This window comes from Strongylocentrotus purpuratus, unplaced genomic scaffold (assembly GCF_000002235.5).
Source record: "Strongylocentrotus purpuratus isolate Spur 01 unplaced genomic scaffold, Spur_5.0 spur5_scaffold_2, whole genome shotgun sequence".
In the NCBI taxonomy this organism is placed as follows: Eukaryota; Metazoa; Echinodermata; class Echinoidea; order Camarodonta; family Strongylocentrotidae; genus Strongylocentrotus; species Strongylocentrotus purpuratus.
Window position 1 is genome coordinate 25,395,072 of NW_022145605.1, and position 18,953 is coordinate 25,414,024.

Here is an 18,953-nt window from a genome sequence, read left to right on the forward strand (position 1 = left end):
GTTTCCACATGAAAGCGTCACATGTATAATGGTATATAAATATAATGCAAATGTACAAAATCTAAAAAATGACATTGAATGTATACTGAACACAAGGCACATATAGGAAGGAAACAGCATAAGCAGATGCTTGACATGCTTGCAGCATTCAGATGTAGTTTACAATCATTTCAAATTTAAGAATAAGCAAGACAAAAGCGACTGCATTTCCAATATGCCTCGGCCTAAACTCAGGTAAGATCATGGCTTAAATTATTATTGAAATATTATGAGAACCAAAAGCTTATAATTACATCTTAATTTACCTTAACGACCTTTGACCTCACATTCCCACAATCTGATCCTTAATTGCCTCCCTATGATGATGCATGGGCTCTGCTAGTTAGACCTTTTAAGTTCACAGCTAAAATAGTTTTTACATATAAATTAATAATTGACACGGTGGAAACATGTTGAAAAAACACACTTAATGTCATGTATATTGACTTGCTGACCTTTGACTTTCTTACACTGATTCTAATTAGATTGTCTCACAATGGTAATGCATACTAATATCAAGTTTGAGGTCATTGGCTCAAATTGTTCTTGAGACACTGCGATAATTGGGCCAAAAAACTTAGATTCAATATAATTTGACCTCTATGACCCTTGGCCTTTGACCTTCTTATCTCAAATAATGTGATGCATGGAAACACCAAAATTAATGGTTTAATTAGTTCTTCAGATAGAGCAAGATTTCCTTCCTTTGGTCATACATACTTGCACCAAGTTTGAACCTAAGTGATTCTTGACATATCTCAATCATGCATGATGCTATAAAACCTGTAATATCAGATATTAACCTTTATGACCTTTGGGAAGAGAAATATGGTTTTAAAACAATAATAATAGCAACAACAACAAAGACACAAACAATATTACTACTACCACTACTACTACTACTACTACTACTACTACTACTACTACCACTACGACTACTACCACTACTACTACTACTACTACTGCTACTACTACTACTACTACTACTTCTATTACTACGACTACTAAGTAAACACTGGCTGGTGGGTCAATGTAAAGTCACTTGGAATGTTTGTGCAAATTAAATGTATGAAATTTGAAAACTATAGTTACACTGATATATTAAAATTAGTGCAGCACTGAATGTATATTGTAGCCCTACATAGCTGGGACCATATGTGAGTCACCTTAAAATAGATCATACTGTTGGTACATTCCTTCATTTTCCTGGATACTGAACATTGTAGAATCGTAACCCTGCTACTACCTCTTTAGGGATGCCTCTCTTATCCAGAATTTATATGTTTTATTGTCTAGTGTGGTTCATTTTAGTTCAAGATTGGACCTTCCAAATAGCTTATCCATGCTGCATCATTTTGAGAGCAAAATAAGAAGCTGGAAAACAAGTGAAAAATGTTATATTTCCAAATACTTTGCATGGGGTTGAAAATAGATTGAGGTATATATTCACCAAATTTTAAAGGTTAAGAGGTCATTGAATTGAGTTTGGATATAGAAATTAATGGCAGATTTAGATTTCTGGTGTAATTTTCATTATAAGTATGTTGAAACCTACAAATCTGACAAAGTTCATTCTTACACAGATGTATTTGTTCAAATAAATTTGTTTACTGGCATGTTTGGCTGGAATTTCAAAATTCCAATCAATTCCACTAAAAACCTCAATTAATCCCACACACCAGATTTGTGAAAGTAGGAAGAGGTAGGGCTCACATAGTAACAAAAATTTGCAGTGATTTGACATTGACTGATCTAATAAAGAACACAAAAAATAAATGGGTGTAAATTCGGCCCTTAAAGTTGCAGTCTGTATTGCTCCTCCTGCTTTTATTGTAGGATAAGTCTACACATCTCAAACTGTTTTTATTGTAGGATAAGTCTACACATCTCAAACTGCTTTTATTGTAGGATAAGTCTACACATCTCAATCTGCTTTTATTGTAGGATAAGTCTACACATATCAAACTGTTTTTATTGTAGGATAAGTCTCCCCCACTTTTTAAACTAATGTGTGCATGAGAAAACGTTGATAGTTGATGAATGATGCTGAACATGGATAAATCAGTTGCAACTTTGCAATGTGCACAAGAAACCTCATACTGAGACCGAACTGAGACCGATCTGTTTGAATTTCTCAAAGTCTACTGCAGTTACAATCTTTGTAGGTGTAACTCCGTTTAGTGACTGGTCAAAAGAGGCCCGGTCAATGACTAAGTGACCTCTGCTGGACACACCTCCTGTCTCGACGGAGCAACGGAAGTGGTTGAAATGAGTCATCAAGTCTGGGTTGATGGTCACTGCTACAGCCAACTGATCGCAGGCAGGGAACATATCCACTAAACCTCCGGTAGACATGGCGGGATCCTACATGTTAAACAATATACATGGAACAAAGCTTTAGTTGATGCAGTCATTAATAATCATGCAATTAGTGCTAGTACCTTGATGTGCAGAATACCCTACAGTATAGGCCTATTGTATTCATATTTATTAAAACATTATTTTAACCATACATGGAACAAAGCTTCAGTTCAGTTCATTATTTATATTGGCAATTAGAGGTAGAACCATGCTGTGCAGAATACACTACAGTATGCCTAGCTATTGTATTCATATTTATTCAAACAACATTGTTTGAAGTGTGATCAGAATGGCAAACATTTCAAATAGACTTTGCCCCCCTCCAATCTTTTAGATTTTTCTGATCTCTCCAACTTTTCACTGTTTCTTTAGATATGTATAATGATCATTTAGACTAAATGACTACCACCAGGTATGCCATTCAATTCTGTTTGTTCTTACATATCTTAACATATTTTTATCCAGCATTTCGCTATTTGCAGCTTCATGTGAATTGACAGTCAGATAAAACACTTACCCAGTGATTTACCAAGAAAACACAATTTTCCATTGGGGTCAACTATTTGCCTCAACTATTCGCCTCAAAGAGTATGAAAACCTGGAATATATCACTTACTGTGTACTAATGCCAACATTTCATATGCTTCATATGGAGACTGTATGAAATAATCAAACCTTGCATGAATTCCTACATTTTCCAAAGTATTATTTAATGTAGTCATTATCAAAGTGCTTGAGGAGGCACTATTTCAACAGACTTATTTGGTTGAGCTTGTAGTGGAGCCGTCGCACATTATCGGATAGTGTTAACGGAAGTTCAACAGACAGAATCTTTGCAAAACAAACAATGTATTACATAATTTGTGACAGCTGCTTAATCAAAGTTGCTGTGTGTCCAAATGAAAATGGAAAACATTATTGAGGCTTCAAGAACTCACCTTTTTGCAGACTTCTAAAATATGCTCATGAGTATCTCGAAGAAAACGACCGACTAGCCTGTCCTCTAAAAATAACTTGGTACGCATCCAATCCTAATAAACACATTAAAGAAAAATCTTTTGTGAAATAAATTGCAAAATAATATAAATAAATAATAATTACTTCGTCTTGCAGACTGACAGGGACTATATTGTTAGTGGAATCAACCAGTAAATTCTAAACAGAGATTCAAGTGATTTATTATCCTTGGTTTTGAAAAAGCGTTAAAGAAGAGATGATCAGTTCTTGCATAATTATGAGACAGCACCCCCTGACCCATACAATAAGTAATCTGAAGATAAAAGAAAGTCCTAAACTTACAACAAATTGCAGATTTACTCTAAAACACATTATTTAACCAATGAACTAATCACTATTCTAAACATGATTTTAGTAACTTCTCATCTTAGCTAGATAACAACAAAATGAGATTTAGACCCCGATTAACACTTTCTATAAAAATGTGGTAAATGAAGATTACTTTAAAAAAAGTTTCTGAGAGATATGAGCAACAATATCAAACGAACAATTCATATTAATTTTATTAATTATTTCATTATTTGTCTTTCTTACATAATTGATAAAACCTAAAGTTAAATGTCTTACAATATTCCATGCATACTTGATGGTGAGCTCCCATGAAATCAGTATCTTAGAGCAAGTGAATTCACGAAGGACCACTCGGGCTGCCTCTGGGTCAGCGTGGAAGTTGAACTCAGCACATGCAGTTATGTTCCCTCTGCCTGGGACATCAAAAGAGGTCATGACATGTATGCAGGGGCTTCCCTGATGTATGGGAGCTGATGAGCAACTTAGATTTATTTAGTTCAATTACCAATTCAATTTAATTCTTCACAAATGCCAAAACACAAGAAAATACAAACAATAACATAATAGAACATGTACATATTCTATTAAGCGACTATATATATGGAACAATGACTGTTTTAAAAGAAATATCAGCAAATGTAGAAGGGGTAGCCAAAAATCAAAAATGATCTGTAGAGGACTGTCCCCACTACTAAGAATAAATTAATATAATGTCAAATGATGAGGTGGTACCAATAACAAGAAAGAAAAGGGAGAACATATCAGAAAGAGGGAGAAAAGATCTGAAAAGTTCTGAAAGAGCTATGATCGTAAAAGTATTTAATATCTGCATCTCACCTAGGACACAAAATAAATCAGAAGGGATGGAATAACACAATTATGCAAATCCTAATTGCAAAGTTGAGAAGAGATGCCCGCATTGATATAGTTTCCTCGACTACACGACTACTTATTGGTTGCGCCAGCATGGTGCATTACTTGCCCCATTAATGCTGTAACCTGAAATTCGGGCTGGTTGTTTTTTTTGTCCTTCTTATCTTGACTCACATAATCCATCGATTGCTGTGTGATGTTAACCTACTCCCTCCACTAAGATATGATACTATGCTAAACTTAGACACAACTCGTATGCTGATTTACAATCGATGCTATGTTCCGCAGATCTATGGTCCACAAGATTATGGAGCACAATGTTGCAAGATATAGAGAATAACCATAAATACTGATCCTGAATCTGTAAAAAAGTGGGGGTAAAAAATTACTTTGACATTAATAGGCAAGCTTTAGAATCCTTAAACCTCACAAGAAGTGAGTAAAGTGTGATTTGTAGTTTGAATAAAGTGTGTTATGTTGGAGTCTCACTCCTTTTTAAATGTCCCTTGCATACTTCTACAGTAACAAGATTAACAAAACAAAAAACAATTTCCACAGGGCCGTTATTCTTTTTTTAATAGCTTTTTGCATAGCTAGTTTTTCATATTTAAGAGAAATTCTCACAAGATACAATTTAGGCCAGTTGTACAGCTAGAGGCATATATTTATCATCTTCAAAATTATTTGCTCAATGCAATACACAGCAAACAATACAGAGGACAGAGCTCTGCACAAGAGGAACATAAAGTCCAATAATGTACTCCGTGCTTGGTGTGTAGTAAAGTTATTTGTTTTGCCAGCGTATAGATTTTAAAGTGCAACTGAAACCTGCACTTGAACATTTGACCTTTCGATTTAGGCCTATGGTTAGTCACTGCATCCGTGCTTGTCCTGTGCATTTCTAGGCCAGATAAAATGATCTTCAAATTGTACAACTGAGATGACACCTCATGTGCGTCTGGCATATCCCTATCATATGGTGCAATTGAAGCATGCCAAAGAAATGGAAGGAAACGGAAGGAAACGCAAGGTGGAGAGTTGCGTGATATCCACATGCCTAAAATCTAGCCAACACCGACAATATTCTTCAAAGAAATGTAGGCAAGCAAACCTGTTATACGACAGTGCAACTGAAGTCATTTGTGTGAGGCAGCCTGAAAAGTGGCAGAAATTCCAACCGTGAATGTGACAAAATATGAAACAACGACCCCAAATAATTATCAAGTAGTGTTTATTCAAAATACACATTTTGTTTTCAAGAATATTGTTGGTGTTTGAGTCACTCTTTGTCTATGTTAGTGGCCTCAATTGCTCTGCAGTATAAAGAAAAAAACCTTTATTTTAAGGGGCATCTCACCATTATGAACACAGATACATATTTAATACTTATTTCATATGAATAAACTATAGTGTACACGATAGCTAGTAAATTAGATCACACCTGCCAACCTTTGACAGCAAACATTAGGAATCTCTTAAGGCAAAATCAGGAATACAGTCTACTTCAATACACTTTTCACACAGAATATTTCAGGAATCTAGGGTTCAAAACAATAGCTTGAAGCCCAAAAAAGGGAATCATTCCACCAACATAGGAATGGTTGGCAGCTATGTTAGAGCGATAGAATATTATAACTATTATATACCTCATTTTAGAAATCTAGCCATCTGATTGGTTGAAATTGGAGTCGTGATGTTAGCCATTACCGTAAAGAAACGAACGATGCCAGTAGCGGTCAATAGTTCCTGAGTGAGATTCTCGAAAGATTCTGGGTAAACAGACAATATCTCAGACTTTCTGTGATGTTTTAACCATAATAGAATAGGATAACTTAAAAATTTTCGGTAGATTTATGTGTCGATTCGGTATATAAAAGATATATCGACTGCTTTAATATTCGAGGCCTATCTGTACTGGCTCTCGGGGACGTTGCATCCCCTTGAGCCTATAAAAAAAAAAAACAGCCAGGCCTCTCATAGCAGTCGATATATCTATACTATTTAGTCATACCTTCTGAATCTCCTCCCATGATGACAAGGTCTTTGATTTTGGATGAGAATGTTGGGTCTATTCTCATTGCCAAAGCAAGGTTGGTTAGTGGTCCAATGGCAGCTATACTGATCTGACCAGGATATTGGTTGACTAGCCTTACAAGAGCTACACATGCAGGTTCAGCTTGGATGCAGTCTTGCTGAAGGTCTGTTGACCTTTTGGTGTTACCCAATCCATCCTCCCCATGGACATCAAATCGATGGATCGGAAAACCAGCTAGTGGTCGAGCAGCGCCCACGTAAATGGGACACTTTGCTTTCTGAATGCATCATCGTCATCGTGAAGAAAGAAATAAGGAAAAGGAAAAAGTGCGTTGTATAGGAGTTACGGAAAGGCACATACATGTAGGGGATGGGTTATCTGAAAGCAAGACATTGACAATTGACTGGATAACGTCGCAAACGCTTTTATTGGGTAAATGGAATGTACTTTGTTTAATTACCTGTATAGGATCAGAATCTAATCGTGCAAGAGATGGTTGAGAACAATCATTGAAAAAAGAAAACCTCTCTGTTTTTTTTCTTTAAAAAAAAAATCCTTTTCTTCCAATTGATAATACATGTGGGCCTAGCTTACAGAATCTCTGATATGGGTGTTTGAACACTTCGTTTAAAAACGATGGCATGTCATGGGTTCACTCACATCACTGTTGAATCAATTGAGAACACACCCCCCCCCCAAAAAAAAACAAAAAAACAACAACTCAAAAACAACAACAACAAACAAACAAAAAACAAAAAACAAAAAACAAACAAACAAACACAAAAACAAAAACAAAAAAAACAACAACAACAACAACAACATCAACCAACACAAGAATATCAATAAGAGCAATCAAATAGGCCAACTTCTACCAGACTGAGAATGTTAATCATGAAAGCTTATTATGGAGTAGGAGGGTAAATAGAAGTAGTAATAGTAGTAGAAGAAGTAAAGTAGCAGTAGTAGTAGTAATAGTAATAGTAGTAATAGTAGTAGTAGTAATAGTAGTAGTAATAGTAGTAGTACTAGTAGTAGCAGTAGTACAAGTAGTAGCAGTATTAGAGTATTAGTAGTGGTAGTAGTAATAGTAGTAGTAGTAGTAGTAGTAGTAGTAGTAATAGTAGTAGTAGTAGTAATAGTAGAAGTAGTAGTAGAAGTAGTAGTAGTATAAGTAGTTGCAGTACTATAGTATTATTAGTGGTGGTAGTAATAGTAGTTGTAGTAGTAGTACTAAAGTACCAGAAGTAGTAGAAGTAGTAATAGTAGTAGTAATAGTAGTAGTACTAGTAGTAGCAGTAGTACAAGTAGTAGCAGTATTATAGTATTAGTAGTGGTAGTAGTAATAGTAGTAGTAGTAGTAGTAGTAATGAAAATGTATAATTGGTAAAAGTAAACATGAATGAATAAAATACCCTCAATTTGTCTGATATGTGTACTGTCATGAGGACATTCTGAGAGACTTGATCGATTTCCACGTTACCCACTACACACGTAATGGCTAAAACTTTGACATGAGAAGCAGCAGCTGCAATCAGGATACCATGGCAATCATCTGTACCACCATCGGTATCAATGATGACCAGCCTCTCCGAATCTTTATCCATCATTCACTGAAAAATAAAAAGATTGATTTAGATTGGTTCCTATATATGGCTACAGAATTTCTCTGTCAGCAAACTAAGCCACACATTAAAATTTGCCCCCCCCCCATTCACTTTGATAACATTTTCTTCCCCCCCCCATACAATTTCATAAATGATGAAATTAAAGTCATCTTGAAACTTGATGACAATGCATATCGGATGGTCAATTGCATGTCTCATCAGTTCTTGATTGCGAACAGTTTTGGTCAAATAAAAATTCAAATTCGGTCAATCTTAGTTTCCATTCTAGCTTAGTCATTTTTTTTAACCTTTACTCAGAAAAAGAAAAAAAGAAATAAACATATATATATATATATATATATATATCACAGTCCATATCAATTTGCAATTTAAGTACGCAATCCTGAAAGCATCATTATTGTTTTATGGTATTCTCTTTCATTATAAAGTGTATTGTATGATTAGATTTAGAATCCTTTTACACATATATTATATCTTTAACACAACTGTTAGCACACACAGATGAGCCTTTAATTGAAAAATATGCTAGACCTTATTTACATAATTTTGAGGCCTTGCCCTCGTAAATAAAAAATAGATCTTTGATTTTAGCCAATTTGATTATAGTTATATTTTTTTAAATATATCAATTTAGGTCAAAGTATTCAAGAAAAAAAGTATACCTTGAATAGATATGTGGAGTGTCTGGACAGGTTGTGTGTCCGGACAGTTGATTTAAAGCAGCAATTTGAATGTTGAACTTAACAATAACATTAAGTTTACAAGTAATATTTATTCCTGGACAAGACTTTTATGTAAGAAAATACAATAAAACATAAATATTTATGATGGCTAGTGTTTATTTGGAAATTCAATTCAAAGGCAAAAGAGAAGACCTTATTATATGTTCACCATCCCCCATCATATAATTGGAGGGCCGGGCCATTGAGAAAAAAAAGGGCACAAAGACAAAGTCAGTGTTATATAGTGCATAACATAGGCCTCAGCCGAATTTGAGGTGGCTCGACATCCAGTTTTCCCAGAACATGTTAAAGCTTCGTGACAAATTTGATATTTTTATCGCAAAAACACGCTTGAATGGTTATGGCATAATGCCCCCCCCCCCACTATTATGTGTAAGAGGTGGGTTAGAAACTCGTCATATCGTACGCTACCGGCGGCGGTAGTGCATCTTCTCTTCCAGTTTACCGGGCCTGCCCGGTATATATCGGGGTCTATCTTTGTGAGATGTTAAACTAATTAGATCTAATGGAGAAAAAAAACAAGATAAACTTTTCACACATTTAGAAATGTAAATATTGATATAAGGCTGTTGGCATGATACGTACCGGGAATAGTATGCACGTGTAATCGCAACGTTAACGTTTGTGCCAACTGTAAGGTTGTGTCGAGAGCAATCTAAAGCGTCGATCAGCGGCCTTCGAGTAGCATACTGTAGTATGGAGATGGAATCAACTGATTGAATATTCTCCTATTGAGCCCGCTTACGCCTAGCATTATGTGGGCGACATACGTGTACCGAACGCGTACGTTGGGCACAGCTAGCTTTGACTCAGTATGAGGCATGCATAGACCATAGGCGCTGCAGGGCACTGGCGTACCTATGGGGGGCAGGGGGGCAGAGTGCCCCCCCCTGACGGGCTCCAGGGGAAAAAAAGAAAAAGGGGAAAGAAAAGAAAAGAAAGGAAAGGAAAGAAAAAAAAAAGGAAAAGGGAAGAAAAAAGGAAAGAAAGAGAAAAAAGGAAAAAAAGGAAAGAAAAAAGGAAGAAGAAGAGAAAAGGAAGAAAAAGGGAAAAGAAAAGGAAAGGAATAAAAATGGGGAAATTTATTTTTAAAAAAAAAGACCATGGCCGTACGCACCAAGGGGGGGGGGGGGCAGTTGACCCCAGATATTTTGAAAACGTACAGTTTTTTTTCCTGAAAATGTAGTGTACGCCTTTAATTACCAATTCCTTCAATTCTACTTTTGAAAATGCAAAAGTACCCTCATGACCAGTTCGGTCGCTCGAACTCCCTTCACTCCTTTTGCTTTTGAGATTCTTCGAAAACTTTTAACGCATCTTTCCCCCTCCCCCACCAGAAAAATATTCCGCATACGGCCCTGAAAAATTAAAACAAATGAAAATAGGAAAATATAAGTGATATAACAAATTCGAAACTCTTCGCTGGCGCGAACTGCTTGCTAGCCTATTTTGTATTAAATGTTTTCACTTGCTCGTCCCCCTGAAAAAAGAAAAGGATTAGTATTGCCTAGAATAAAATTGTGCCTGCCCCGACGGGCCCCAACCTGCAACCATGGCAACAATAACACACAATATATGTACCAAATGTTACTAAAAGAGACTAATTCATTTTTCTCGCTCGCTACACTCGCTCGCGAATAAAATGAATAGACATTGCTTTGGAAACAATTGTGCCCACCCTTGACCTGCAACAATATCATTAAAAGTGGGAGAGTTTTTTCCCCTCTCGCCAAAAAGGAATTGAATCGCGTTAAACGCGATTGCGTCCATCCTGACCTGCACCAATAAAAACAAGTTTATTTATTAATTTTTATTAAAAGAGAATTTATTTTTTTTGCTTGCTCGCTATGCTCGCTCGCCAAAATGGAATTGACACCGCTAACGTTCCCGCCCCAACCTGCAACAACCAGTTAATAATTATGTACCAAACGTTATTCAAAGAAGTTTTGGTGTGCTCGTGCTCGCCATAACGGAATTAACATCACCTTAGACATGATTGTGTAAGCCCTGCCCTGCAACAAAAAAATCTGAAATTTATGAACCAATTATCATTACAAAAATTTTGCTCGCTCGCTACGCTCGCTCGCCAAAATAGAAATAACACCGCTTTTAATAATCACGTCCCTGACATGGAACAATGAACCCATATTTTCCCTATAAAAGAGAAGTGATTTTTTTTTGCTCGCTCGCTACGCTCGCTCGCCAAAATAGAAATAACACCACTTTTAATAATCACGTCCCTGACATGGAACAATGAACCCAAGTGTATATATACCATATTTTCCCTATAAAAGAGAAGTGATTTTTTTTGCTCGCTCGCTACGCTCGCTCGCCAAAATATAAATAACACCGCTTTTAATAATCACGTCCCTGACATGGAACAATGAACCCAAGTTTTATGTACCATATTTTCCCTATAAAAGAGAAGTGATTTTTTTTTTTCGCTCGCTACGCTCGCTAGCTCGTGGAATTATGTGCCCACCACTATCTGCTACAATATCATTTAAAAGAGAAATGTAGGGGGTTGCCTGCCCGCCAAAATGGGATTGACATTGCCTTAAACACGATTGTGCCCGCCCCCTACCTGCAACAATGAAACAAATTTTATATAGCAATTCATTGAGAGAAAGATGCATTTTCGCTCGCTAGCTAAAATGGGTATAAAATCACCCTAAACACAATATTGTTCCCGCGCCCTGCATGGGACAATTGAACCAAGTTTAAGTGGCAATTCTTAAAAAAGAAGTGATTTTTTTCTTGCTCGCTACACTCGTTTGCAAAAAAATTAAATTAACGTCGCTAACAAGTGAATGTTCCCACCCCAACTTGCAACAATACCAGTTTATATACCAAACGTTACTTAAAGATTTTGTTTTGCTCGCTCGCTCGCCAGAAGTGAAAATTAGCATCGCCTTTTTTGTTTGTTTCGGTCGCTTGCCCCCCCTGACGGAGTATCCCAGGTACGCCACTGCTGCAGGGGGAGGGGGGGGGGTTGAAGTCTCCTCACCCCCCCCCCCCCCATTTAAACAAAAAAGGGGGAGGGGTTTGGAAGAATAAAAAGCAAAATAAAGTGCGCCTTGTGACGGAATTGAACCCTGCAAATTTATAATTCAATGATTCGATTGATCCTGCCACGGATAAGGCCCATATAGGCCTATTGAAATCACAACTTTTATGGGCATTATGTACAATAGTAAGCCATGCATATATCCGATAGTCGATAATATACCATGTTTTGCGTTTTGTCTTTATGGTCCGCTGAGATCAAATTCGGAGAATGTATATTAATTCACGGTCCAGCTACGGTATAGGGCTAGACATATATCCCCTAACTTACGCGCATATAGTATTGTATAGTATAGTATATAGCGAGCTCTCATGGGGAATTCGACACCATTCGGGTTTATCCAATAGCAGGTGTTGTCAATAACCAGGATAAGCCTTCAGTTTTATGACCAATGCCTTATGTAATGCACTACAGAAAAGGAGGAAAGAGAATTAAATAAAGGAAAGGGAAACGGATCGGATAGTGCTGGAGAGAGGAAAAGGAAAAGGACAAGGGGCCATAGAAAGCAGGGGCGGATCCAGTTAAGTGAACTAGTTACATACCTCCCTTAAGTTTGACGATATTCCTGACTTTGGGACCTATGACGTATTCAATTATCTAGTAGAGAATATGGCGGACCATGCATTTACGATCGTCGAAAACTGAAGGCTTTTAAGAGTTTTGAAGACTTTCGATTGATATTTTCCGATGGCCATAGATTATGTGGCCTGGAGAAGCTCGAGTACAATTAGCTCTCGGCAGCTCATGATAGCGACTTGTGACTAGATTCTACAGGTCAAATCGACGCCAAAAGACAGAACATACCAACTTGAACAAAAAGAAAAAATATATAAATAATAAACAAATAAAAAGTAGAAGTCTATATCTAATAGAAAATGTAGTCTAATAACAAATTTATTTTTAAATGTTTTTTTTTAAATAATAATAATTGCTTCTTGAAGTTGAATAACGAAGTTCCTGCATAATTGTAGTCTAAATAGACTGTCTAATACTATTAATTTTTATTTTATGAAAATCAAACTTAATTCCTAGTCTTATTCTAAACAATAAAATTATTCGTCATCTTGATTCTTCTTCCTTGCCATCATAAGGTTTTTTATTATTACTTTTATTATTCCCTTTTTCCATTGCTCTATCATTCTTTTGCCTTGTTCATTGTTTTTCTTCATTTTTTCCGTTCAAAATTATTTGTTTATCATTATTCATCATTCTTATTCTAGCTCTCTGTCATCGGACGATATTATTTTATAAATATTATTTTATTAACAAAGACCTTATAGTGAAATCATTATTACCTTTATTGTCATTATTTCTCGTTGCTTTTGTTAATAATATTGATTCTGCGGTCAGTGCTTACTTCTCGTTAGCCGTTTCTCGTCCGCCTTGAAATATTCCGTATCGAGGCGTTGCACAAACATTTTTTAATCCGTAAAATTGTTCATTATGAAAATGTGAATCGCGCCTACACGAGCGAGAACACGTGGTACGCGCGCACGCTTCTGCAAGCAATGGTGACTGTGTGTGCGAACGAGTGGAAAATAGTTCATCACTTCTTTCATTTCTACGTCCAAATTTGTTACTCAGTTTCAAGCTAATAAGGTAAATGCAAAATTGAATGGAAATTACCGATATCGGCTAGCTAACTTATATTTTGGTGCTTCGCTTTCTGTTTCATCAGTGGCTTTCAAGCCAATTTCGCTTGTATCATCGACCTCTTTTTTCTTCTTTTTGAGGGGGTATCGTGCGCTGCCTGTACCGGGGACTTGACCGAACAGGTTTGGCTGCAAGATGTGAATCGCTAGTTCTGTAACAGCAATTGCATTTCTATTATTCTTGCCTATAAGCCTCAGCGATTTTAAAGATCAAATGTATGAAGAACAAAATCACATCTCAAAGATATTTATTATTCAAGTTTGAAACAGCCTCCTTTTTCTTCTCTCTCTCTATCTTAAAATAGCGAAAACAAACGATACAATCACACCTAGCGAACACAGTCATGTATGGTATGCACGCAAAGTGTAGGCTGCTACGCACCGCGAGTTCTTTGCTTGTCCGACCCTCCGATTACGGAATGCGATTTAAAGGTCTCTGAATACATTACGAAACTGGCCTATTCTTAACAACATATTTAGCGGCGAAACAGCCGGCCGATAATTCGCTCAGTGGGGGGGGGGGGGGGGGGGGGGGGGGGGGGGGGGGGGGGGGGGGGGGGGGGGGGGGGGGGGGGGGGGGGTAGTGAGCACAATTCTTTTCCTTTTGGCTCCCCTTGTTCGCCAGGGGGGGCATCAAAAAAAAAAGGTAACATTTACGTGTTTTTCACGTTTTTTTCACAGCATGCGCCAATGATAGAAAGAAAGGAAAGGAAAGAAATAAAGAAGCCAAGAAAGCAATGTAATAATGACATTATTTATATATAGCCTTACCTTTGATAAGTTACTCAATTAAATAAACTATGAATGAGAGCGAACATATAAAGCGAGCGAGGTTCGGAGGAAATCCGAAAAAGCTGCTTTCAGTCTATTACATTTTTTGGGCACATGTTAGAAGGGCTATGAGAAATCTATTTCGGGGGGATATGAGATGTGATAAAAACATTATGTTAAAGCACTTATGGTTATTGTGTCTCTTTTTAACATCAATTTTATTATGTAATGTAAATGTAGTTGCCATTAGTTTGAAATGTCTTAGTTATCGGAACCTTGACATATTTATATAGATGGCAACTGAATACATTGGAATATAGTGAAGTTAAAAAATGGCATGGGGTTTACAAAATGACAGGTTGAAAGCGTCTTTAAGCAGTCGAGTACAATATGTCATGGTATTTTAAAGGGAGCAGACATTTTAAGGGCAAGTCTAAGCTATTGTCCCGTACATCACATCTAAGAGCTTAGTATAACTGTAGAATAAATGCTCATCTTGTTTCCCCTTCCGTCCCGAATCTACTGCCTTTCATTGTGGAACGTATCTGTTACTAAAAAATCCCGCCTCAGATTCTTTTAAACTAGACATGGCTCTTTAAATGACCGCCAGAGGGCACACACTTTTTAAGCGACAATGGGACATCTAGGTTAAAAAAGTTATTATCTAAAGCATATTCTTAGAAAGGAAAATTAAGACTTATCATATTTAGAAAAAGGGAACATATTACATTTGAAAGGGCCACTTATCAGAGTTGGAAAAGAAAGGGAAAGGGTCGCTTATTAGAAACAAATTGAGGCACGTGTTAAAGTAAAAAGGGCGCTTATCAAAGATAAAAAGGGGCAGTTCTCTTCCCTAAAAATTGAAAATTGTTAGTGATGAAAAATGGCATTTATATAAAGAAAAAAGAAAAACTTCTTACAAAGGAAAAGAGACATGTGTCAAAGTATGAATAGGAGCACTCTTTAGATGTGAAAAGGGGTACTTATTATAAATAAAAAGGGGCACTTTGGGGTACTTTAAATAGTTTTTTGTAGGTTTTTTTGTTTTTTGTTGGGGGGGGGGGGGGGGTGACTTTAAAAGTATGTGAGGATACTGTGCCCACTCCCCCTGCGGGAGCGCCACTTCTTGATATAGGAATCCGGGATCCAATTTCATGACAGATGAGTTTGCGTGGGTTCTATTGAACTTAACTATTTGATGTTGTGGATAAGACCTGCATGTGAGGCGGTCCATTTTCCTGCGATAAGCATCTATTGTTTGTTTCGAATGGGACAATTAACTCAATTATCATAACTCTTTTCTTTTTGTACTTCCAAAAGCCGATGTTGGGTTTTTGTTGTACTGGTATAACGTCTGAACGAACTGTTCCTCCGTTTATGTTAACGCCCTCTAAGTCAACAAAGACTCTTACAACATTAAATTTAGTTTGGCGTCATTATATAGTGTTTTCATAAGTGAGAACAAATGTGGTGAATCCCATTATTGCAGCGTTGGCGTATCTATCAAGCAATTTAATTTTAAAGTGGTTGAGAACCTGATCGACGGAATCTTAAAGGTAATGCAAAGTTTTGGGAAATTTTTGAAAATTAGATGGATAGTAATTCTTTAAAATTTTGATATATTTGGATGCCTGGATTTGTTATAAGCACTAGAAAAGTTAGCCCCTATACGCTTCTGCTTTCGAAGTTCTGACACATAATTTTCTAACGGGAATAGCAAATTGTCGATTGTAGTCAAGAAACATTGTTTTGAAGCTAAAGTAACATCAGTCTTGAGAGGGAGATATACAAGATAAAGAGTTTATTATTTACAATTTCATCACTTTAGACTCGATTTTAACCGCGATAACGATCATTGAATATTGTCAAATCGCATGTGCCTATGCTTCGAATATGTACATTTGATCCAAACTCATATCCCTATACCCCATACCAAAACTTTGTATAACCTTTAAGCTTGGCATATATAGCACTTATCGTTAAGGCGTTTGCCCGAGTGATTTGGTTTTGATAACTACGTAGATTATTAATACAAGCATTCAAGGACAACTTTAGGACCCTTAAGGGTAGACCAAAGATGATCAATTTCCATGTTAAATCTGCATTCTCTATTGACTTTCAAGAAATCGCCTTGGACGAGGAGAGGTTTTATTACGCTTCTTTCTTTTTCACTGGTTTGTTCCTTTAAGGTTGTTTCACCATTCGTGTCGTTTTCTGCCAGTTACCCTTTACACCCGTAGGCCTATACTGTAAATTTCATGGGCATCCGGTCACCGGTTGTCGAGGACTTCCGAGACCAACGTCCCTTCCCTCGATAGTCGTTTGTGAAGGGCATCGTTGACCTTTTGGTCACCAAATGATCTTGATCTAATTATGAAAGGCAGTGCAAATAGAAGCGGAATTTAAACCAAACTTAAAAAGAGTATTTTCGTTTGACAAATTTAACGAGACATGTTATACAAGATAAGACACAATTCAGAATCTGTGTCGTGAACTTGAATCAAAATGCAACGTTTCACCATTAACACAGTCATGGTAATTCTTCTGGTTTGGTCACTACGCTTCCTTGCATACACTTTAACCTTTAAATTTAGAGTACAAAGAGAAAGAGAGGAGAGAGAGAGAGAGAGAGAGAGAGAGCTCTAGTCTAAACTTTTGGTATAACATAATCAGAAAAGAGTCATTCCCATCGATGTGGCCAAGTCGCCAAAAAATATCTAGAAGGATACTAAGCATATATAAATTACAATTTTCTGTATGATCAAATTGCTATTAAATGCAAAATGCAAGTTTTTCTAGTTTAAATGATACACGATATTTCGCAGAATAACACATATACAAATGGCCTTTAATATTATAATGATATTTTGTAAAACGATAAACCACAGCGTCTTCTTAGTTCAGAGAATGGCGGGGGTGTAGATCTTTTGATTTGATGAATCCATAAACGTTATGTATTGTGCAGTTGTAGTATATTTAAATCACGATAACATTTTAAAATTCCCAAACCTTAAGATTGAGAACTTCTCTAGATATCCCTGAGAGTGTCACACACAAAATGTTTAGGTGCAGTTTAAGTCCTTTTCAATTCAGCCCGGTAATTATATTTCATATATTATTTTGTCTCATGAAAGATATATTATTAATGCTCACACATGCCTGCACTCGACATTTTTTTCGTCCATTTCAAATCTTGTATTAATTGCGCTAAATATGTTCGCTTGTACCAGGTTATACCAATGATGCGGGTACTTGAAAACCAATCTCCATTTAAACTGAATATTTATCATAGTTAATTGCAAGGGAAGCACATTATTTGTCATGCTTGTGGCAGCGGCTTTGAATATACTACAAAGAAAAGCACTAAAATGTTCTCCACCTGTTTTGACTTCTTTGGTAGAAAACAATGGAAAATTCTACCACTATTTTAAATTCGGAAAATGAAGTAGATTCCAGTGGAATACACTAAATCCTACTGCATGGCTTCTATTGATTAGTTTACTAATAAATTAAAAATCAATCAATTATTTATTTTGTTATTTACTTGATTTGCATTTATATATTAACCTATCTATTCATTCATTAATTGTTTTATTCATTCAATCAACCAGTTTATTTATTCATTACACTTTTTTCAATACAGTAGTCTCATTTGAAACATTTCCGAACCCCCTCTTCCAGAGAGCCTAATTTGAAAACATATTGACACAAATATTAAAACAGGAATATACCCAGTTATAAATAGAAACGACAAAGATTCACTTTTAGAAATGAATAGCAATTATCATAATACACATACGATATAATATGCGTTATTGAATATTGTATAGATGAAAATAATGATACAATTGATTATATATACTGTACGTATACAAACAAGTAGCGACTCAATAAATTTTCTCCGAAATTATAATTTCGCTATGTCTACCTGATTTTGTCATTTTGAAATCATAGACGAGGGTTTATTTAATCGAATGAGTGGCACTGAAACTATATATTGACGATATTTTACGCTTGAGGGAGGAATGGCTACTTTTGAAAAACCCTCGAAAATTGTTTTGCGCAAAAATATTTCATTCTAAGATAGGATCTAAATCAGGCAATTATTTGATCTTTAACCATTTACCTAGCTGTGCATCCAAAATTGATGAGGGAGATGGGCGGGATTCTCCCAAAACAGGGGTCTAGTAAATGTATCTGGGAAGCTCCTTTCTTGTATCCCCATAGCTTCAAGGATAAGTTCTAATAGCTTCACCGACAGGGGAGACACTATTATCTATACCACCACCCCCACCTTTAAAGGTTACTCTTTTCCAGCGTCAATACCAACTTTGTTTGGATAGTGTTGGAATGATTGAATGCAGGGACTGGAAGAAACCCTAACATTTACATGCTTTCTTCTTTAAAATTCTGATTCATCTTCGAAGTCACAAGACCCAAGAAACGAGGTGTTGCATAATGAATTAGAAATGGAGGAAA

At 36.4% G+C, this 18,953-nt stretch overlaps 1 protein-coding gene across 1 annotated transcript; it reads right to left on the minus strand.

Annotated features, from left to right (window-relative positions):
* Window positions 1-1,497: 1,497 nt before the first annotated feature.
* LOC105437873 (probable uridine nucleosidase 2) lies at window positions 1,498-8,244 on the minus strand. Its single transcript, XM_030992070.1, has 5 exons — window positions 8,029-8,244; window positions 6,593-6,893; window positions 3,985-4,121; window positions 3,339-3,431; window positions 1,498-2,403 (listed from the first exon to the last, which is right to left on the minus strand). The coding sequence occupies exons 1-5, from the start codon at window positions 8,221-8,223 to the stop codon at window positions 2,134-2,136; spliced, it is 996 nt and encodes a 331-aa protein (XP_030847930.1). The 5' UTR covers window positions 8,224-8,244; the 3' UTR covers window positions 1,498-2,133.
* Window positions 8,245-18,953: the final 10,709 nt, after the last annotated feature.

Coding starts and splice junctions, on each gene's coding strand:
- LOC105437873 (XM_030992070.1), bottom strand. CDS start 8,223: ATGATGGATAAAGATTCGGAGAGGCTGGTCATCATTGATACCGATGGT. Junction 6,894..8,028: donor ACATATCAGACAAATTGAGG/GTATTTTATTCA, acceptor TGATGCATTCAG/AAAGCAAAGTGTCCCATTTA. Junction 4,122..6,592: donor CATGGGAGGAGATTCAGAAG/GTATGACTAAAT, acceptor TTGATGTCCCAG/GCAGAGGGAACATAACTGCA.